Genomic DNA, 24,695 nt, shown 5'->3' on the forward strand with positions numbered 1-24,695 from the left:
ACTTTTCTAACAGTGTCAGAAATTTAGCATGTGTCTGTGTGTTACGAACAACGTCTACTGACGAGCCAATACAAATGCAATGGCGTATCGATCAACTACTTTCCTCCATTTACAAAACTGGCATGCCAAGTTGGCCTCTTTTCTCTAGCCATGACCGCTTCCATATTCTCCTCTTTTTTTTTAGCACACATAAAAACCAAACATTTTCTTAAGTTGATGACGGTGTACAACATACTACAGAGAAATGTTCCTAAATACTTGTATGACTACTATGTTTTCGTAAGAGATGTTCATGGTTTTTCTACAAGGGCAAGGATAAATAATATATTCTTGTGTCAGTTTAGGAGTTTAATTGGGAAGAATTATTTGTTGTATTCTAGCGCTGTTGTTTGTAATGAATTGCCTGATTGCTTAAAACAAATTCAAGAAGAAGGTCCTTTTAGAAGAGAAGTTAAGAGATGGCTTTTTAAACTGTTTCTAGAAGTTATTATGTGATATGTAGATGTGTGTTGTTATGATTTCATCCCCATTATGAATTGCTCGTCCATTTATGAATACAGAGGATCACAATGGAAATAAGCCTGAGGCTTTTTTGTGTATCTTATCCTCGACAGTTTTTTAAAATGTGTATGAATGGACTTTATGCACAGCTGCACTACTTCCTGAACTTTAGCCAGTTCTTTTGTTTCCTGTCTGCCATTATTGGGACAAACTGATTAATCCAGGTGTGCCTGATTATTGTTGTTGGTCAGACACACCTGGATTAATCAGTTTGTCCAATAATGGCAGACAGGAAACAAAGGAGCTAGCTAAAGTTCAGGAAGTAGAGCAGCTGTGCATAAAGTCCATTGTTTTGTTGTACTTGTTTTAACTTTTAAACCAAAAAAATAATAAATGGCCAAACTGCGATTCATCTTGCTTTATTTGTTCACATGCAGATGACATTTTATTCTTCTATACTAACTTGTGTCGTATCCTACGATTCAATAGGTGTCATCATTGTACAGTCTACATACATGTCGTTCCCAAGATGATCATATCCATGTTTTACAGTGTGATTTGATCTTATAAGATTGCAGAAATCACACAGTCTGTGTGTAGCGGGCAATAGAGGGAACAAATGTTCATGTTTTATAGGGATATTCCATAGACGTAATGGTTTTTATACTGTACAAACGGTATATTCTCTCCCTTTACACTAACCCGACCCCTCATAGAAAACTTTCTGCATTTTTACATTTTTAAAAAACATAATTTAGTCTGATTTATAAGCCGTTTTCCTCATGGCGACCCCAAAAAAAAAAAGGATTTTGGGTATTGCCATCTTTGGGAACATTTTGTCCTAATAGTGTTGGGTTTACCAGGACACATGTGTGCTGGACGTTAAGAAAGCTGACCTCTATATCTAGGCTGGAGTGTGATGTGGTCAGTCCAGCTTTTCTCCCCCCAGGAGCGTGACGAAACTGCTCAATAAAAAAGTCATTAGTCACCCACAAAATCAATTAATAACTCAGAAAGTCCTGGGACTAAAGTCATTTCCATGCGCTCCTCCAGAAGGCCTGTTCATCACTCTCACCTCCACTCAAACTATTATGCGGATGAGGGCCTACCAAATTAGCCAGAAGAACATTCAAGCAAATGGCATCGTTGAGTAAAAATCCACAGATAAATAAATTAGCAACGGACACATGGAAAGCTGAGAAACGGTGGCGCCGACACACTTTGCATCTCCGAGTCGTTAACCACACCGAGAGGCACGTTGGGGACGGATCCCATCGGGCCCGGTGGTGCTACGGATGGTCCATTATCAAAGTCTAGGAGGGGTTGTGTGGTTTGGCAGAGCGGCTCTGACCATGTGCCAGTATTGACCGTTATATTGGCATTCCCTGTTGCGGTCTCACAGTTTTGAGGAACCGAGTGGCATGGAGGCGGCCGCATGCATTTCGACCAACCGCATGCTTCTGAGACGTCGTTCACCATCACCGTCAGCGACTAACTGCAGCAAAAGCAATCAAATGGAGTAGGCCAAATGTGACAGACACACTCTTACTACAGTAGTGTACACACTTAAATCAGACCGGACAGAGAAGTTCACTCACAAACTAACGTGCAACATGTTGGAGGAGCACGTGCTCTACATGCTAGGCCACATCTTCAGCATTATCATTTTTTTTTAATTAATATATACGTCATTAAAATTTTGTTTCTGTTGGAAAAAATACTACTTTACCAAAGGCACCAAATGCATTATCTTCTGAGTAATGAGATACTCTCAAATCCTAATTCTAAACATCTTATTTTCCAGATTAAAATGTCTAAAAATCACTAACACAAGATAATGTACTTGAGAAGCAACGTGTCTTTCATACGGATGTATTTTGTCTTATTGCATTTCATTTTAAGATGAAAACAAGTAATAAAATCTGCCAGTACAGCACATATATATATATGCATATATAGGAAATTATCTTGATCTTTACTGGAAAACATGTCAATAAGGACTAATAAAAACTTATTAAAAACATGTTTTTGCTTTGCATATTGTCAGTTTAAAGTTCCCTATATTATGCTTTTTCAAAACTTCATGTAGTGTACATTAGAGCGTGTTTGTGAATGTAAAGGGTCTACATAGTTTTAAAGATCAAAGTGCATGACAAATAAAGTTATTGTCTCCTAAAAAAAATGATTTTGAACCGAAACGAGTCGTCAGTAATTCAGTCTCACTTCCTGCTGATTTGTAACTAATTTGCATAATGCCAGCCTCTGGTCTTGATTGGCTGAACTCTTTGCCCCGCCCTCAAACACTGTAGCTGTAGAAGAGTTTGGATCATGTTGTTGTTTAATGGACGTTTAGTTTCAGGCACACCCTGTAAGCGGTCGACCAATCACAACAGACTGGGCTGTCTGACCAATCAGAGCAGAGTCGGCTCACAGAAAGGAGGGGCTTATAAAGACTGAATCTACAAATGAACCGTTTCAGACTCTTTGAGAAATAACGTGATGTGCAATGTGCATTATGAGAAGATTAAAGTGTTTTTTGACCTTGGATGCATATATATATATTGTAGTAGGAGATCCAAAACAAAACTAGGAACCTTTAACCCCTTATATTGGCACCGCAGCCATTACATATTTAAAACAGTAATATCCTATACTAAACCTAAACTAATCCTGACAAACTATATATCATTTGAAAGCTTACAATCTCTAGTTTATACAAACACACATAACTATAGAATTAATTCTTAATGCGCACGCGAGCGCCATCAGCGTTTCTCACAGGTTTGTGTTTAAAGTCTGTGTAGAGAGAACGGTGTCGTCTTAGCGGCCCCTAATTTAATAACTAATGATCATTTAGACGGAAGTGAATCAATCAAAACTAACTTTAGCTGGAAAATAATATTATTCAAGAACCGCTATGAAGCCAAAACAATCTGTCTCCTTAAATTATACGTTTATCTCTGTAAAGCAGCTTTGAAACAATCTACATTGTTAAAAGCGCTGTATAAATGAAGATGACTTGACATGCTTGACGGAGGAGCACATGTGCCGTCTTTAAGAAGAGGTTTGTGGGTAATCGAGCGTGTTTGCATGTGTCCTCACCACCGGGCGTCCACAAGCACGTCAGAAGCTCGCCAACAGATGCCGTGACTGGAAAAACGCACTGACAAAGAAGACACAGGTGGAGAGACAGGTTTAGAAAAAGAAAGAAAGTGGAGAAAGCGCTACTTCCTCTTAAATGATTTGGCCTCGGGCTGCTAATGTCAAAGGCCGTTGACGACAGCGAAACAGTCGAGCATTGTCCTCACACACATCCAGCACAATCGCCCCGAAACATCTCAGCCGTCAGACAGTTCATTTGTGTCTATAGAGCATCAGACAAACCGTTCGTCAAGGAGCGATTAGCGCTCTCAGTTACAGTCTTCAAAGGAACAAAGAGGCTCCTGTCAAGAGCCGTGTTGCAATCAATGGAAAACACCCTGATATTCACTCTCTTCCTCTTCTTCACCCAGTCCACTCCTGCTTTATGGCACACTGATCAATATTACTTCTAGGCTGCTGCTGCCAGTTGCATTGAGGAGTGTATCAGTGCACCCGCCGCATGGATCTACACCCCGACAGATTCATTATTGACTGATCTGGTGAAGCTGAGGCCTTGTACACACACACACACACACACACACACACACACACACATACACACACACACACACACACACACACACACACACACACACACACACACACACACACACACACACCTCAAGTCAACATAAAGCGCATTTTACACATGCAAATTGGCATATTTCAGAAAAAAAAATGTGTTCAATGAGGGAAAAAATTATTTAGTATTTTAGAAATTGAACGATGGAAAATGGATTTGTGATGTCAGGCGAAAAAGGGAAAAATCAAGATGTAAAATTTATAAAATAATATATATATAAAAAAAAATTCTGTTAGGAATAAAGATGATTGTATAAAGTAAAATAATATTGAAGTATATTGCGAATTCATCAGTACATATTTTTCTATCTGATTTGTAAAAATAGCAATAATATAAAAATTGTAAATTAATAAAATTAACATTTTAAATAGCTATATTTCTTGTTCACTAAATTAATAAAATATTACACAATTCAATTTTTTTGATTGTATTGTATCATTTACCCACTGGTCTGAGAAGATGGGTTTAAACTGGTCTGAGAGGATGGGTTTAAACTGGTCTGAGAGGATGGGTTTAAACTGGTCTGAGAATATGGGTTTAAACTGGTCTGAGAGGATGGGTTTAAACTGGTCTGAGAGGATGGGTTTAAACTGGTCTGAGAGGATGGTTTTAAACTGGTCTGAGAGGATGAGTTTATACTGGTCTGAGAGGATGGGTTTATACTGGTTTGAGAGGATGGTTTATACAGGTCTGAGAGGATGGGTTTAAACTGGTCTGAGAGGATGGGTTTAAACTGGTCTGAGAGGATGGGTTTAAACTGGTCTGAGAGGATGGGTTTAAACTGGTGTGAGAGGATGGGTTTATACTGGTCTGAGAGGATGGTTTAAACTGGTCTGAGAGGATGTGTTTATATTGGTCTGAGAGGATGAGTTTAAACTGGTCTGAGAGGATGGGTTTACACTGGTCTGAGAGGATGGGTTTAAACTGGTCTGAGAGGATGGGTTTAAACTGGTCTGAGAGGATGGGTTTACACTGGTCTGAGAGGATGGGTTTATACTGGTCTGAGAGGATGGGTTTAAACTGGTCTGAGAGGATGGTTTTAAACTGGTCTGAGAGGATGGTTTTAAACTGGTCTGAAAGGATGGGAACTTGAACTTAAACTCTTTCCCTAGTTTACCATGAAATAAAAACAGGGCCTTCCCAAAAAAAAAAACGTTTAGACCACTTCAACTGGCATTGCTGGTGCGTAACTGTGTTACCAGTATAGCCATGTTAAAACCAGTTTGAATGTGTCCAGAATGGGATCTCAGAAAATGAGTCCAGCTTACACTGGTCACCAGCTGATCCAGTTTAGCTGGTATAGGCTGTGTTTTTTGGGTTTCAGGAGGAAGGAGATTGGAAAGAAATGAAAATAAAAGGAAATGAAGAGGCTTTATTAGAGATCCTCTTCCTGTGCTGCGGATGTTGTGTGGAGCGGATCAAACGGGCCGAAGGACTCTCAGATCCCGGGCCAGATTTGCCACATGGTCCCGGGCTCCCCGAGGCGTGGGCGGGGCCAAGGAGCAGGAGGGGGAGGGGCCTGCGGTCTGTAATTCACTCTCAGAGATTACAGAGAATGTGAGGACAGCTTGGGATCTGCATTACTGTCTGAAGGCTACTGGACAGAAACATCACAAAGGCCATTTATTCATTCGACACACTGGGAACAAATGGGAACTTATTCTCCTTTCAGAAGAGATCTCAGTAACGTCTCAAACTGTGCTCATATTTGCCAAGATATATGCAATCAAACAATGTCTCACATTTTTAAATGAACTCAAACATTTCTCATTAATTTTCCCAGGAGAAAATTATCTGACCTGTATGAAAATAATGTGCTGTACCCTAATGTTCAATATTGTTCAAAGAAATGGCGAAAAAAAGTAAAAAACTAAAAAAAAAACTAATAAAAGGACTATTGGCTGCAGTATAATGTTCTATGCATTACATTACATTCAAAACATGCATATTTTGCCATTAGAGGAAAATTATTCTGGAAAAGTGTTTTTGCAAATACTTTGAGGCTGTAGAATATTAAATTCATAGGTTTTATGAAATTTGTATGAAAATGTGTAGAAAATTATGAACGCATTTTTGTAAGTTCCAATTAAATTCCGATGTCGTAACAATATCTGTGTATCCACATGTATAAAAACAACAATGTAATAATACAAAATAAAATAAATAAAATAATTTATTTTAAATTAAATTAAATGAATACTTATGGATATTTGAGTAAGTATATTTATTTCTGTAGGGCGAATAAATAAGTAAATAAGTAAAATAAATACCCATAAAACAAGAAGTTATTAAGGTCCAAAACCATATACAGTAATATCATGTTACATCTCTAATAACCATATAGTATCATGTTACATCTCTAATAACCATATAGTATCATGTTACATCTCTAATAACCATATAGTATCATGTTACATCTCTAATAACCATATAATATCATGTTACATCTCTAATAACCATATAGTATCATGTTACATCTCTAATAACCATATAGTATCATGTTACATCTCTAATAACCATATAATATCATGTTACATCTCTAATAACCATATAGTATCATGTTACATCTCTAATAATAATCATAATCATGTTACATGTCCCAAAAATACATAGTAACGCCATGGTAAATTTCCAAAAACTATTATAGTACCATATGTTACATGTCAAAAAAACTAAACTAAAATAGCACCATGGTAAATATCCAAAACCGAAGCTCCGCCATGGTACAACACACTTGTTTTCACACAGCATATCTTGAAGTTTTAATGAGGTTTGTTTTAAACATTTTTTCCTTTTGTCTTTTCCTGTCTTTTCCATACACACACACCACACACACACACACACACACACACACACACACACACACACACACACACACACACACACACACACACACACACACACACACACACACAGTTCATGTAAGTCCATTTCTGTGCATCCGTGTGTAAGCATTAGCGCTAAACGGAGCGAGACGCGGTGGCTAGACATGACTCTGGCTTTCTCCTGCGGCCAGACGGCGACCAGAGGAGAGTCTCTGTATCACTGATGCTGTGACTAAACATAGACAACTGTTCACTGCCATCTCCTCTGACTAAGCATAGCTCTCACACACACACACACACACACACAAACACGGGCGCCTGGACGACTGTGCTGAAACAGGTGATGCTAGCTGTGCCCAGGACGCTAGCCAAGAGCGCTGAGTCACACGGCATAATTACCTCAGCAGACGTGGATCGTAAAGTGTGTGGATCGCATTCTTGCAGACACACACACATGTGCTTTAAAAGGACACGCGTAAGATATTAGGAGCTATTTGTGCATGTATGATTAGAGAGTCATTTGTCTGACGAACTGATTCGTTGGTGCAAGAGAAAGACAGACGTCAGATGTAGATGAGAGAGAATATGTAAATCGATATGACAAAGGTCAAAGATGGAGATGATAACAGTCAAATAGTGTCGAGGAATCTACTGTACACTCCAAAAAAGAAGATGAGGATGAAACATGAGTATATACTGCATGTAAATACGGTAAGATCTGCGTACAATATGTAAATTAACTCTGAATCCAGACCTAATCCTCTATTCTTCATCTTTATGTACAGTACATTACCACACACACACACACACACACACACACACACACACACACACACACACACACACACACACACACACACACACACACACACACACACACACACACACACACACACACACACACACACACACACACACACACACACACACACTCACACACACACTCACACACACACACACGTCTGGTTTTGTGGTCCATGGTCACATTTATTGGGAATGCGCCAATACCAGCAAACAGAGAGCATAATGGAGATATCAGAGAGATAATTATGAAGCAAATGTATCTAATTAACAGAATATTAAACAAATTAAATATTCACGTATAGCTGTTAGTGGGTTGAAAAGAGCAACACGCTGTGTGGATTGAGATGTGCGAGCTTGTCGAGGTCATCCCTGTTTTACAGACATCACTGGACAGTTTGAAGTTGGGTTGGATATGTCACTGCAGAGCAATTATTAAGAATAAGTTGTTAGGCACACGCTGAGAATTGAGAGGTGATGCCAAAAAAACTAATATAGTAGTAAGCACCATGGTCAATGTCCAAACCATAGAAGCAACATGGTACATTTCCAAAAACCAAAGTTGCACCATTGTATATCTCCAATAACTATAGTAGTACAATGGTAAATGTCCAAAATCACAGTAGCACCATGGACAAAATCATGGTAGTACAAAGTGACATGTCCAAAAACCATAGTAAGCACCATGGTAAATGTCCAAACCATAGAAGCAACAATGCACATTTCCAAAAACCAAAGTTGCACCATTGTAAATTTACAAAAAACAAAGTTGCACCATTGTAAATTTACAAAAAACAAAGTTGCACCATTGCAAATTTCCAAAAACGAAAGTTGCACCATGGTACATCTCCAATAACCATAGTAGTACCATGGTAAATGTACAAAATCATAGTAGCACCATGGACAAAACCATGGTAGTACAATGTGACATGTCAAAAACCATAGTAAGCACCATGGGCAATGTCCAAAACCATAGTAGCACCATGCTCAATGTCCAAAACCATAGAAGACATGGTAAATTTCCAAAAACCAAAGTTGCACCATTGTAAATTTCCAAAAACCAAAGTTGTACCATGGTACATCTCCAATAACGGTAGTAGTGGTAAATGTCCAAAATCATAGTAGCACCATGGACAAAACCATGGTAGTACAATATGACATGTCCAAAAACCATAGTAAGCACCATGGTACATCTCCAATATCCATAGAAGACACATGGTAAATTTCCAAAAACCAAAGTTGCACCATGGTGTATCTCCAATAACTATAGTAGTACCATGGTAAATGTCCAAAATCATAGAAGCACCATGAACAAAAGCATGGTAGTACAATGTGACATGTCCAAAAACCATAGTAAGCACCATGCTCAATTTCCAAACCATAGAAGACACATGGTAAATTTCCAAAAACAAAAGTTGCACCATTGTACATTTCCAAAAAACTAAGTTGCACTATGGTACATCTCCAAAAACCATAGTAGCACCATGGTAAATGTCAAAAACCATAGTAGCACCATGGTAAATACCCAAAAACCAAAGAAGAACCATTGTAAATTTCCAAAAAATAAAGTTGTACCATGGTACATCTCCAATAACCATAGTAAAACCATGATAAATGTCCAAAATTATAGTAGCACCATGGACAAAACCATAGTAGTACAATGCCACATGTCCAAAAAAACCATAGTAACACCCATGGTGAATGTCCAACAAACATAAAAGTGCCATAGTACAGCCATCTGACACCATCACGGTACCACCACACATTTTGTAAGGGTTGGTTCTGCAGATCTTTTAATATTTAGACTTAATATTGCGTCTGTAAAAACACTGAATAACAGCTTCCTGTGAAGCAGATACTGCAGAGGAAGGAAACTACAGCTGTAAGGCCACCGTTAGAAACTCTCAGCCTGTCTAACTGACACACACACACACACACACACACACACACACACACACACACACACACACACACACACACACACACACACACACACACACACACACACACACAGGCCCAATAACTGATGCTGCAAAGGATGTACCGTCAGGAAGTGCACCCCCATCCAATGACTGGCCTGTCAATCATTCAACAGAAAAAGAGAAGTGTGCATGCGAACTCTCCATCGTTTCAGAATCAGTGTGAATGTCGCCGTTTGCGTGAGCTTTATTAAACACTGGGATGAGTTTTGTGGTCTTTCTTATTTGAGTAATGACTAGTATTGAGAACAAATAGTCTTACGAAAGCTTATCAGATGTTGATTAATGTTTTAAAAGCAGACATGCATTACGGTAATCAAATCAATCCTAACTTACCTTTTTTTTTGGCATGGATTAAATGCAAGAATGCATTGCCACAAGCTCATTAAAAAACATCCCCAATATATATATATAATTTCACACAATACCTATCATTTAAAAATCAAACTCACTACAAATAGACTATTTCAAGTCAGCCTATAATTTATAAACTTTTTTTTTTGTTTTTTTTTTGCTAGTTGTTTTAATTACTTTTCATTTTTGTTGTTGTAAGGTGACCTTGGGTGGTCTGAAAGGCACCTAAAAATTAAATGTATTATTATTATTATTTATTTTACACAGTATTTGAGTTTGAACGTTTTGAATATTGACTTTTGGCAAAAAGTTCCACTAAAACGGTTGCCTTTGGCTTGCTCAGTTGGGGATATTCAATTTAATGAATCAATCAATATTACTATTGATTAGCATTACCAAACATGGAGGTTTTATTATTGTTTTAATTTAATACTGTGAAGCTGCTTTGATACAATCTGTATTGTGAAAAGCGCTATACAAATATTCTTGACTTGACTTGACTTTCATTTTCGCAGTAGTTAGTGTTTGGTGAGTCAGTGAGTCCATGACTCTGTTTTGACTCCTGCATGCATGTTTCTACATGACTCTGAATGAGGGCTTCTTTGGTTAGGCTACTTTGCATGTGGGTAAGGAACTGTGGCTAGTCAGGTCGCCACACTCACCGCTGCGCTACCACACACAGACCTCTGTCATCGATACACACGCATACAAATGTGCAGCAAAGAAACTTTAATGCACACACACTCACACACACACAAAGCCTGGGACCTTTCTACGGAAACGAACAGTTGCTTGATGTAAAAAGTGTTGTGAGTAACTATCTAAAAGTAGCGATGCTAGTCACTTACCCACAGTGTTTCAGTGGCGTGACAGTTAGCTGTTTACACACTGTTTTTCACATCGCACATTTGCATTCAGGTGAACAGCGATGAGTAATAATCAAACACGCTCTCCTGAGATGTTCTTTATCTTGCATGAAGGTTTTAAATCAGACAGGGCATTATAAAGGAACACATACATAATAAAACACTTTTTAACTGTTCATTTAATTGAACTGTCTGAATGACATTTGTCAATTCAATTAAATGAACAAGTAAAAAAAAAAAAAGATTACATATATTTTATGTCTGAGTGTAAATATGTAACAGGTTCAACATAAACAAACAAACAAACAAACAAATAAATAAATGTTAAATCTGCTGTGAATTGGGTGAACCTATTTAATTAAATTCAATTCAAGTTACTTTATTGTCCTCCTTGAGGCAAATTGTTTTTTTGTGAGGTAAATGAACAATTTCAATATATATATATATATATATATATATATATATATATATATTTAATTTAATATAATTTAATATTAATATAATTATTTAATTAAAAGGTTCAGTATTATATATATATATATATATATATATATATATATATATATATATATATATATATATATATATATATATATATAATAAATACTGAACCTTTTAATGTATGAAAATATTTAGTTTAATCAATACATAAATAAATACATAATTAAATTAAATATATAAAATAAATACATACATACATAAATAAATAACCTGTTAATTTAATTGAACTGGGTGAAAATATTAAGTTTAATATATACATAAATACATAATTAAATTAAATTAAATTAAATACATAAATAAATAACCTGTTAATTTAATTGAACTGGGTGAAAATATTTAGTTTAATAAATAAATAAATACATAATTAAATTAAATTAAATTAAATGAATAATTAATTAATTCAATAGATAATAAATAAATTAAACTGTCTGGGTGAAAATATTCAGTTTAATGATATTAACAGATTGAAATAAATAAAAAAACAAATAAATAAATATAACTGTCTGAGTGAAAATCATCAGTTTAATAAAATAAACAGGTTAAATAAATGAATAGGACAGTTTTCTGGTTGGCTTGTGGCGTTGAGTACACGTGTAGCTTGACTGTAGCTGAACTCTCGGCTATGAGCAGCTCCACTAACTCTGGATATTAAACCCACATGATGAGGATATCTGCAGTTCGGAGTTGCACTGGGGTTTTGCACATATCCGGTGCTCCTCGAACACCTTGCAAAAGCTTCTTCTTCCTGTCACTGAGCCTTATTCCGCTTTCTCAAACGACACGCAGGCCTTTAGGTGTTAAACTGAGACTTTACAGCAGCGAGAAGCTGACAGGAACCGTGGGTGAGGGGAAGGCAATAATGAAGGAGAACTCAGAGCTCCTGAACTCTTGTCAGCGCGAACAAAACCTCTCTGTGGTTTCTGAACATACAGAGAAGTTTCCCCTCACGTGTGTGTTATCCCAGCAAGCAATATCCGTCATTTCACCAGCTATAGACCCGATATAGTCCGGCTGTGAGTAACACACTTCCCAGCAAGCAATTTAGCATTTAAAAGACGGATAATAGCGTCCAAACACAGCTCAGGCGTACAGGCTAAAACAAGGCTAAATTTGGGCTGTCAGTTAAAATGTAAGAGACGTCTAAACCATCGCCCAAAAATAGACTAATCATCAATTAGATAAAGAAATGAGTGAAGAAATGAAACCAAATTCATTGTATTCACTGTTGGCTTTGCTTATGCTGGGTACACACCAAAAGATAATCGGGCTGATATTGGGCCGATTTCTCTCCTCCCGACAATCCTAGCTATGTCCCGATTATCTTGATGGTTCTACAGATTATCTTTTCAGATTTCCCCTTGGTGTGAGGTGTGCTAAGATTGGTCAGAAATATTTTTTCTTTAAAAAAATAAAATTATATTTTTCCCGTGAATTTTCTGCGAAAATCATTCCAAAAAATATAATCGCAATTTCTTCCTGCATATCGTTCGCCTTGCTTATTCTGAAGTCTCGCGAGATTTCCCGTGTTCACAGTCGAGACTCTGGTTGAAAATCTGTTGGTGTGTGTGTGTGTGTGTGTGTGTGCTGTCTCTGTCACATCATGGCACACCACGCCACACACTATAGGAGCAAAACGGATAAATGTAGGATTTTTTGGTCTCTCACATTTTGAAAATCTTATAAGATGTAAAAAATATTTTGGTGTGTGTGTGTACCCAGCATTACGGCTGTAAACGATTAATCGCGATTAATCGAATCCAAAATAAAAGTTTGTGTTTACATAATATGTGTGTGTGTATTGTGTATAATTATTTTGTATATATATAAATACACACACATGCATGTATATATTTAAGATTTTTTTATTATTTATATATAATATAGTTATATTTATATATAATATAAATCATATAAAATATATATGCAGTGTATACATGCAAATATTTCTCAAATATAAACATGCGTGTGTATTTATATATACAAAATAATTATACACAATACACACACACATATATTATGTAAACACAAACTTTTATTTTGGATTCGATTAATCGTGATTAATCGTTTATCTCGCAAGTTATTTAGGCAAAATCGACATGTAACCAAATTCAAGTTTTTTTTTGGCTAGAAGTGTGTTACTCACAGCCGGACTACATCGGGTCTATAGTTAACCTAGACGGTGAAATGCTTGCTGGTTTCTAGCCAAAATAACCATATATTTGGTTACATGTCGATTTTGCCAAAATAACTTGTGAGATGTTTGATATTCCATCATGTAAGTAAAGTCAACAGTGAATACAAGCTGTTTGGTTTCATCTCTTCACTCATTTCTTTATCTAATTGATGATTAGTCTAGTCTTGGGCGATGGTTTAGACCAGGGTTTCTCAAACTCGGTCCTGGAGGGCCACTGTCCTGCACAGTTTAGCTCCAACCCTGATCAAACACACCTAGCTGTGAGTTTCTAGTGATCATGAACATAGATATACATAATAAAGGCTAGAATGTCTTACGGCGGAGTCTCGAACAACATCACCGGCGGCCATCTTGTCACAGGGAAGCTTTCTGTAAGGTGATGATCTGCACGAACACAAATACTCTTATCTCGCTGAAATCTTGACGGATTTACAAACGGTTTGGTTTCTTACACACGTATAATTCTGGATGCTTGAACATGTTGAAATATATAATATTATTATTATTCATAAGTACGCAGTGTCATAACTACATCTCTGACGTTTATAACAAACCAACCCGTTTTAAAATCGGTATAAAATTTAGCAAGTTATGGTTATTTAAAAAGTACATGGACCATTAAAACAATGTTACGAGTGAGCGAGCTGACTGTGACAAGATGGCCGCCGTGTGCGGACGTCGACCTCCATTGGCCAGCAGCATGGACGAGACATCTAGCCTTTATTATGTATATCTATGATCCTGAAGACATTGATTAGCTTGTTTAGGTGTGTTTGATCAGGGTTGGAGATAAACTGTGCAGGACAGTGGTCCTCCAGGACCGAGTTTGACAAACCCTGGTTTAGAATATAACATTTTCATTATATAACAGCCCAAATCTTGCCTTGTTTCAGCCGGGCTGTGTTTGGAAGGCTATTATACGTCTTTTAAACGCAAAATTGCCTGCTGGGATGACACGTTTGGTTCCCTCTCATATTATCCGACACGTGTTTGGGCTCCAAAAGTGATTTTCATCATGAAATCTTCATCATGACAAACTGGACGCCTGCGATTCGATATGAAGCTCGAGCCGATCGATGGCTGACCAATCAGCGGTTGATTTAATACGATGTGGTCAGAGAATCAATGTCTGCCCTCAACATAATTATTGAAATGAAACTGGTGTGTGTTCACGCCAAAACAAACCTCCCTAGAGAAATGCACTTCAAAATGCAACAGTCTGACTTTTTTTAATTAATGTTAAAAATTGCAAGATATTACGACAAGCATCGCCGTGTTTTCATCTTGTGCAGCAGTTAAACACACATTACTCTCAATGTATAGTCTTATTTTCATCTATAACGTGACCTCTTTATTGAGGAAAAATGCTCAATTTGTCATTTTCGGACAGATTCTCTTCCAATAAACATGAACTGTTCCTGGTAATTGTCTTTATAGAATCTATTATCTCATAATTTGTGAGGAAAAATAAGAAAATAGTGCATTCCCAAATTATTAAAAAAATTTTTTTTACTATAATGTTAGTAAAATTACAGTGGAATGGATGGTTGGATGAATGATAGATAGTTTAATAATTAAATATTTCATAACAAAATTACAATTTAATATCTGGAAATATTTATTGGAAAAATACAAACAAATAAATAATTTGTTTACTTATATTCACAATTTTTCAACCACATGCGAATGCAAAATGATCACATAATTAACGATTAAATATCTAATTTGCGTATTTCATATCTTGTGTGTAATATTATCACGGCCTAATATTAAGGCAAATATGTTTAGTAAAAAAAACACATCAAAATACTAATTAAATAATTAGATATGAAATAAAAAAAAATATTGAATGAAAAATAAAACGGAATATTTTATTTAATTTTTTTTTAACATATTTGGATTACTATATTCACAATTTTTCAACAACACTGATGCAAATGCAAATTAGCACATCATTAATGATGAAATATCTCATTTGCATACTATCATGGCCTAATATTAAGGACAATATCTGTTGTAACCAAAAATAGCAAGTTTATTAAAATATAATAAAAAAAATTTTTTACTATAATCTCAATTTTTCCCATAGACAGAATTTCAGAAAATGAAGTAAATCAGTGATTCGTTTCTCGTCCAGCAGTTTCCTCCACCTGTCTCAAACATGACCAGCATCTTCAAGCCTGTGTTGGCCACCAGCTCAGTCCCTCCACTGGTTATAATCATCTTTATCTGCTTCCCTGGAGCTGCGCATTGGTGACGCCACTCAATGATGGTTCTGTCGGACACTGGGCTCAATGGCGACCGGCCTGCCTGTCTACCAGACACTGGGCTCAATATTACCCAACTCTCCCAACAGCCGCTCCATGTAAAGAGAGCAGGGCTAGAAAATCAATAACAGAAACTCAATATAAGCCAATGCCCAGCGAGATATTGAGACATCAGCGTTTGATATCGGATCAGTGCTCTTTAATACGTATCAGGTATTAGAGCCAGAATCTCCATAAAGGCCTTTGGGAAGGTGCTGGGAAAGGGCCGTGCCGATGCACTTCTGTTATTCCTAACATGAGGTTGCTTTGAGGTGTTAAAGCATCTAATTTATTGCCGGTGACCACATTCCCATTACTCTAATTTGGCAATCGTTCCCATCCACACCTAGTTCCGCTAAACTGTTGAAAGGCACCCAAACGGGAGCGAGGAACAGGAATTTATGACCCTACGCAAGTCCCTTTCTGCATCTGCATGGAGCAGGCGAACTGGCTTCCTTCTCAGGTGCCTGTAGATGTAGATAAACAGAATCAGCGTTGGCCAGGCGTGAAGTCACTGGGACGAAACGCTCCGTCTGCCGGTCCACAGGCCCGCGACGAGCCGCAATAACCACCGTAAATCCATCTCTGTCGACACTCTGACCCACACGAGGACAAAAGCAACCTTGTAAAACTTTCAGCCACAGCTCAACACTCAAGAGATCTGTGGAAAGAAACGGTGCCCGGTGTGCCAGAGTGTCTCTGGGAGAAGGAAACTGACGGAAAGTGGCTTCATTTGAAGATAAACATACAGTATTCTCACAAAACTTTACACATGTGTCACGTCCTGCTATAGTGAACCCAACCCGGTCACACTAAATGCGTCTCTAAAGCACGCGGTGTGTTAATCGTGCAATTTATACACGAAAATGAGTTTTTACATGCATACACTCTAAAAAATACTCGGTTGTTTCAACCCAATTTTGGGTCAAATATGGACAAACCCAAACGTTGGGTTAATTTTTTTAATTACATTTTTAACCCAACGTTTGGGTTTATCCATATTTGACCCCAAATTGGGTTGAAACAGCCCAGCATTTTTAAATTTTAAAAAATGAAACAAATTAACCCAACGGCTGGGTTTGACCATATTTGACCCAAAATTGGGTTGAAACAACCCAGCATTTTTTAAATAAATAAAAAATGAAACAAATTAACCCAACGGCTGGGTTTGTCCATTTTTGAACCAAAATTGTGTTGAAACAACCAAGCATTTAAAAAAAAAAAAAATTAAACAAATTAACCCAACGGCTGGGTTTGACCATATTTGACCCAAAATTGGGTTGAAACAACAAGTGTAGGATACGGATGGGTTGGTTAGGGTAGGTTTAGTAGTGGTGTGGGGTGCGTGTGTATTACACACAATGAAGTGTGTATCAAATGCACGTGAAATATGCGTATCATATGCACGTAAAAACTCATTTTCGCGTAAAAGTTGCACGATAAACACAATGCGTGCTATAGAGATGCATTTTCATGAGATCAGGCTGGTTAACCATACAAACTTCATGCAGAAATATGGCATCAGTCACCAATCCACAGTAAGGTACATCATTCTATAATTCATTCGACTTACTGCAAAAAAATATTTTCTAACTTAGTATTTTTGTCTTGTTTCCAGTCCAAATATCTAAAAACTCTTAAATCAAGATGCATTGATGAGTAAAATGCCATTAGATATTATGTCTTGTTTAAAAATAAACCAAGCAAAATGATCTGCCAATGGGTTAAGAATAATAATGTTTTCCATTTGAATTAAGATTATTTTTCTTACCCCATTGGCATAAAAATTTGTCTTGTTTTAAGAAAAAACTCACAAAATTTAATTTCTCCTCCAGAAAACAAGACATAATATCCATCTTGATTTAATAATGTTTAGTTATTTGGACTGGAATCAAGAATACTGAGTGAGAAAAGCATTTTTTGCAGTGTAGAAATGCATTGTTTACACAAAATGTCTTTAAAGGGCACCTATTATGGAATTTTGAAATGTACCTTTCATGTAGTGTGTAACATAGATCTAAGTGAACAAAAACATCCTGCAAAGTTTGAAATATGAAAGTGCACCGTATATAAAGTTATTGTCTTTCAAAAGTAAGAGTCGACTCTGAGTCATTTTTATGAATCGTTAGAAGACCGAAGCTTTTTCTCTGACTAGATGACGTCAACTTGTCAAGTTATTTGAATACGATACGCCCACTTATTGCGCTCCAAGGCCAGCAGGGAAACATCAGGGCGACGAGACGCTGTGTTCTGAAGTGCGACTCAAAAGCAAACTTTTTTCATCTGCCCAAAGAGGAGCATTTGAAGACTAAGTGGCTACAATTCATATATACAACTATACCACAGAAGTATAGTCCGAGCCTTGTGCTTTGTTCGCGCCATTTTGAAGACGATTGCTTTTTAAATGCAATCAAACTTGGATTCGCGAGCCGGCTGATATTGAAGGATGATATTGACTGGGCTATGCTCGCTAACATAACATTAAATTCTTTATCTTATTTTTATTTTTTTACTACAAACTACAAAGCAGTGGACTATAATCATTATTATACGATTTAATTGATAAAAGCATCATTGTACTCCGTGTTAAACAATAAGTATTATCTCTGTAAACACTGCTGGGTCATCTGACCAATCAACGCAGATTAGCGTCGCGCAAAGGAGGGGTTTGGGAAAATGAGTCGTTGAACGAATCATTTGGGAGTCGGTGAGCAAATCAGGTAAAAATAAATGCATATTATACGACAACAAAAGTGTTTTTTGACATTGCATGCATGTAAAACTGTTGTTTGGGACTCCCTAAACAACATTAGGAACATTTTAAATGTCATAATAGGTGCCCTTTAAAATCTCAACCAAAATGCAATAAATAGCTCTGCCTCTAAATTACGTTTCTTTCTGCTGACGCCACTTAGACCAAGCACTGAACATGTGCAAATAAAACAGATTATTAGAGTATGTTTTACAAGAAAATTGTTTTTCAGTCGTTCTACTTCAAAATAGCCCATTTAATTAAATGTGTCACTCGCTGTTTCTGTGTAATTATTTGTAAAATTTAGGCTTCTAGCAATTTCAAAGTGGAAAAAAGTGTTTTAAAGTAAATCCTATATGTATTTTTTTTAAGTGTGCAGACTATTGGATAAATAAGAAGTATGAAATAAAATTAAATAAAAGTAGTAATGGTAATATATTTTTAAAAAAGGTTTGATTTATTGTAAAGAATTACTTCTGATTGCAAAAACAAATGATATAACACTGGCCGCGTTAAATAGCTTCAGCGTGATTAACTACGTTTTGCCGTTCACACCAAGAACGATAACTAAAGAACGATAACTATATAACTATAACTATAGCAATAACTATATTAGCGTCCACACAGCAGACGATATGTCCAGTGTTTAGGTTTTTAACGTGAATATGGCCACGTTTTATTACGTCTGAGTTTTTACGTTTATTGAAATGTCCAGTGAGTGGCGATAAAAGATTAATGCTCAATTACATTTTAAAATAACGTACACCACCTACACTATACCTACCCGATAGTGTTAACAATAGCAAATGCGTCATAAATAATCGTAATCGTAACTGTGAAACGTGATTTTGAACTTTTATCGTGACTCGTCTTTTACGGGATTCGTACCCGAGCTCTTCGCATCATAAGTACATTTCTGTACCAACTGAAGATGAAGATATGAAGATGTTTAATTGATGCAAATTCCAAAATAGATTCGTTTACAAATCATGCACTGTGGTAAACAGCGTTTTAAGGTCATAACATATAATTGTGCAAGGAGCCGCGTGAAAACAAGTCTTTATTAATCCAAAATCTTCCCTGTAATCATAATTGTGTGTGAAACGATTAAAAGTGCTTGCTGTTTTACTGCCTCTAGTGTTAATTTCTTTTAAAAACTGCAGTGATATGTATGTATTGGTACGTATTTTGCGTTTTTATCCAATGAGCCTGTGTCGCTTTATTCTGCAGTTTTGTCCTTTAAAGCAGGATGGATTCTGATTGGCTGTCAATATTTATAAAATCGTTCTGAAAGTGACTCCGACATTATCGCTTCTCCGTTACCGTTATGGTTGTGGTGTGCACTCTGCTGTTGAGAAGTTATCATGGTGTGAACGGGCAGCTTTCCTCACACTAGTAATAAACATGACAAGCCAGAATGTCAAATCAAAATTATATTTACAAAAAATAGGGAACTTTCTTTGAGAATTGCAAGCGTGTACATGCATAGTGCCACAGATAGAGAGGGTTACACACAAGCGATCTGATAAACCGATACCACAGAGAGATACGGGTGAATCCTCACGCACGCGCGTGTGTGTGTTTGTGCACTGAGATGAAAAAGGCCACAAACACGCAAACCCAGCCGGCATATATTACGCCATTCTTGCCATTCTTCACCTTTGCATATGGATAACTTTTCCTTGATAGAAGCAAATACAAATGGGCTTTATGCAACATATAATTAAATTTATATGCAAATGTACATTAGAAAACATGTATAAAGTCACGCTGACAATGTGATGTTCGAAGAATTCTGTAAAGTTCAGATAATAAGGGAAAAGTTACTGTGCAAAAGCAGAAATTAGTTTTGTATATAGTGATCGGTGCAGCTAGTATTGCACACAGCTGCTTTACTTTGATGTGAAGTCCAATGCTAATGTTATTATAAGAAAAAAATACAGTGTCCAAAATAAGTCTTGTTATAAGGGATGAAAAGCGGAGTTTAAATATAGTGTTGCCATATTCTATCGTGTCAATCAAGCTCTACATAACATGAGAAAGAAATTAAATGCAATGAAATTAAAACACTAATATGGGCTAAAATAACCGGCATCACATTTTAAAACGACAGCAAATGAAGTGCGTGTTAAACTCATGCACATAAAGACATCTCCAGTATATTAGTAGTAGGTTGTTTATTTGTATTCCTGTGGCCTTTGCCTCGTCTTTGAGATGTTACAGCGAGGCTGTTCACATGTGTTCAAGAAGAAACATGCATCGGGTGCGACTGATAAACTTCCTGTGTTAACTGAAAGCGCTCACACACATCAAGATGCTTGTGTGTGCATGAGAAACAGAGCGTCAGGAAACTCAGATGAGCAGCAGCCAGACCTCATAACCTCATTAACATCACCTTTAGAAACGATCCCACGGCAGGATCTAGAATAAACACCAGTGCTTTACATGCGGATTTAAAACACTAACACAGTTACAAATTATAAAAAGGTTCTATTTTAATATAAAATAAATTGTATTTAGTATATAGTATATATATACTATAAAAATAAAAAGAACTGTGACTTGTCAAGAGTTGACTTCTTTCTCATATATGAAGAAGCTCTAAATTTGTTCACACTAATTATTTTATTATATATTTTTATTTTTTATTTAATGCAATTATAAAATAAAATAAAAATTAAATAAAATTAAATAAAATTAAATAAAATAAAATTAAATAAAATAAATTAAAATTGTCCGTTTTTACAGGATCATGCTCCTGCACAACTTTCAGTTAAGAATGAACTTGATAAACACATTTTAATTAGCTGACAAAGCAACTGAAATGAGACTCTCAAGTAGCTAAAAAAGCAGCCAGACCTCATAACCTCATTAACACCATCTTTAGAAATGATCTCACGGCAGGATCTAGAATAAAAAAACACACACATTTTCAATGCACGCTTTAAAACACTAAAAGTGACTGAGTTAGAAGAGCCAATTAACTCCAGCATCGGTTAGATGATCCACTCAGAGAAGAGGACTTCACACCAGCTAAATGAGTCAGTTTAACCAAACCAGGGTAATTTCCATTCACCCCTAACCCACAGTCATTTCAGTACGAGAGAGAAACTAAAGCATCATCTTCGGGCCTCAGCTGTGAACTCACACACTCACACACATGCATCAGAAACTCGACGAGAGGGAAAGTCCAGAGCTGCGAGGTCGGGCCACTACTGCATGAAAATGAAGCTGTTGTTGGTATAGAATAATATTAAAAAACAGAACTGAGATTTAGACCATGAGTGGACTTCTTTCTCATGGAATGAAGAACCTCTAAATTGGTTAACGCTAATTATTGTATCAAACTAGTATTTTTAATTAACAAATGTGACCCTGGATCACAAACCCAGTCTGGAGTCGCACGGGTATATCTGTGGCAATAGCAATTATACATTGTACGGGTCAAAATTATCCATTTTTCTTTTATGCCAAAAATCATTAGGATATTAAGATCATGTTCCATGAAGATATTTAGTCAATTTCCTACCGTAAATATATAAAACATGTATTTTTGTGAGTGAATGCAGCACAATCGTGAACATAAATGCACAACTTTAAAGGAGATTTTCTCAATATTTCAAATTTTTGCACCCTTATTCCAGATTGACATATAGTTGTATCTCAAAGCTAAAATGATTATTTGTGCATTACATTTTTTAAAATAGCAATCATGTACATTTAACACTTCAGTTAAAGTGTAACCATCATGCATCATGCTTTTCCTGGATCTCTTTCTCATGGAACGAATTATTTTAAATGTATTTCATTAAATTTTTCTTTACCGGATCCATGTTCCTGCAGAACATGAACAAAATGATCATGCTTAAAAGCTAAAAGTATTATTTGTGCATTAAAGGGGAAACATTTTTCACATAACAAGAATTTCTCAAGAAAGAAGTAAAAGTGGCAATGCATAATTTGAATGCAGTTTTTACTTCAATTTAGTCTTGTTGTATTTACTGGTTTATCTTACGTTACATGCTTTTCCTGGATCTCAATCACCAAACTCACGCTTTTCCTGGATCTCAATCATCAAACTCACGCTTTTCCTGGATCTCAATCATCAAACTCACGCTTTTCCTGGATCTCAATCACCAAACTCACGCTTTTCCTGGATCTCAATCACCAAACTCACGCTTTTCCTGGATCTCAATCACCAAACTCACGCTTTTCCTGGATCTCAATCACCAAACTCACGCTTTTCCTGGATCTCAATCATCAAACTCATGCTTTTCCTTCACGAATGAAAGTCAGCTTTCTGACTCGGTGCCAAAGAACGTCTTTCCAGACATCAACTTCATTACTCTATTGAGGGTTCAGCGTTCGATACGACCTCTTCAACTATTAAAGCAAGTAAGTTAGCTTCACCCTGCATAAAAAAACCTCTCAACTTTGACACGATGCAAAACACAAAAAGTGTGTAGACGCTAGATAGCTCCCCGTTTCTCCAGCTGGAAAACCCGTTGGAGTCCAGCATGCGCTGGCTGGTTGGATGAGGTTAACCAGTGAAGTACTCAGTAACCCACAGACCTGTGGTTTTCAGATTCAGCCACAAGATTTCAGTACTCCACTGACACTGCAAACCAGCTTCGTCATTTTGCGAAACATCGGCGTCGACGCGCGTTCGACCGAGATAAGAGCGTGCGCAAAAGCACTGGCTCGGACACTCACCCCTGGAGAAGCACGACTGGTATGACGAGAAGCTTTCGAAGATGCTGTTGGAGGCCATCGCGAGCGGCTGCTTCTCCGCCTCTTCGTCAGAGTCCAACGCTTCACACTTGATCTGCTCCCGAATTTTGAAGGGCTCCCGGTGGTTTTGTCCTGCAAAGAGCAAAAATACATGCATGACGACATGCGAGAGGTTTGGCCCCTGATCCCCGAACCCCGACATGCAGTACACACCCACACCCGGGAACCCGTGGTCACCCTGAGCCGGTCCAGAGAGGCGGTTCGGTCCTGGGATTCTGTGCATGGTTCACAGACACGGGCGATTGCGATCGGTGGTCAGCCTGTGGTTGACTGATGCTTACCCTTGTGCAAAAGAGCAGGAGCGCAAACGTGTCGCTGTGGTTTTTCCGGCGAATTGTCTGTTTCACACGCTGACATCAACACGTATTCTCCCTCCCCCTCGTGCTCTTCAGTCCCTCTCGTCTATCTTTATCTGGCAGATCTCGAGTGCCTAGAGAGCCGTGACCGGTCGCAGACTTGGTTTGTGGTTGTGGCGGCCCACAGAAAAAGCTTCTCCCTTAGAACAGACGACAAGTTTAACCGTTCCCCACAACTGAAGAAGAAAAAAAAGCATCCGAGTGTCATTGGGCCGTTCAGGTCACATGCTCTCGGACTCTTTTCTGCAGAGGTTTTGTTCAGTGTGGTCTGGCGTTTGGGCCGGTCTATCAAACCTCCACCTGTTGCTGTTTTCTTGAAAAGGAGGAAATAGATGAAGTGTGTTTCAATTGTAAGAGCGTGCGAGCTCAACAGAGGGGGGTTGAAAGTGAGTAGGTAAGAACACCACAGCGTTTAACAGCCGAAGCGTGTGTGTGTGTGTGTGTCAGAGTTTGTGTACGAGAGCAAGGCGAGTCACGCTGCATAAGTTAAAGCATGCAAATCCATCTTCACCAGAGGACACAATTAGTCCTGTGTCTCAGACGCCATAAAGGCTGCAGATCCTCAACATTTACATGATGCCTTTCGTATCAGCTTCTCTGCAAGACAAACAGAAAATCTACAATAAAACCTCATTATGAGTAGTTGTTTGGTCTAAAAAACATCAGTATCTAGTCAGAAATATTTACAAAGATACCACATATAGATAAGAAGACATTTAAGCCACACTTAAAATACCTAAACATC

General features: G+C 37.3%; 1 protein-coding gene across 1 annotated transcript in view; it reads right to left on the minus strand.

The window, feature by feature from the left end:
* runx1 (RUNX family transcription factor 1) overlaps positions 1–24,695 on the minus strand; it is a 142,547-nt gene that overhangs the window by 52,003 nt on the left and 65,849 nt on the right. Inside the window, 2 exon segments of the mRNA XM_079615420.1 lie at positions 23,517–23,666; positions 23,748–24,547. Of these exon segments, the coding sequence (XP_079471546.1) occupies positions 23,517–23,666; positions 23,748–23,817 (220 nt within the window). The 5' untranslated portion in view covers positions 23,818–24,547.

Source organism: Phoxinus phoxinus, assembly GCF_949152265.1.
Source record: "Phoxinus phoxinus genome assembly, chromosome: 6".
In the NCBI taxonomy this organism is placed as follows: Eukaryota; Metazoa; Chordata; class Actinopteri; order Cypriniformes; family Leuciscidae; genus Phoxinus; species Phoxinus phoxinus.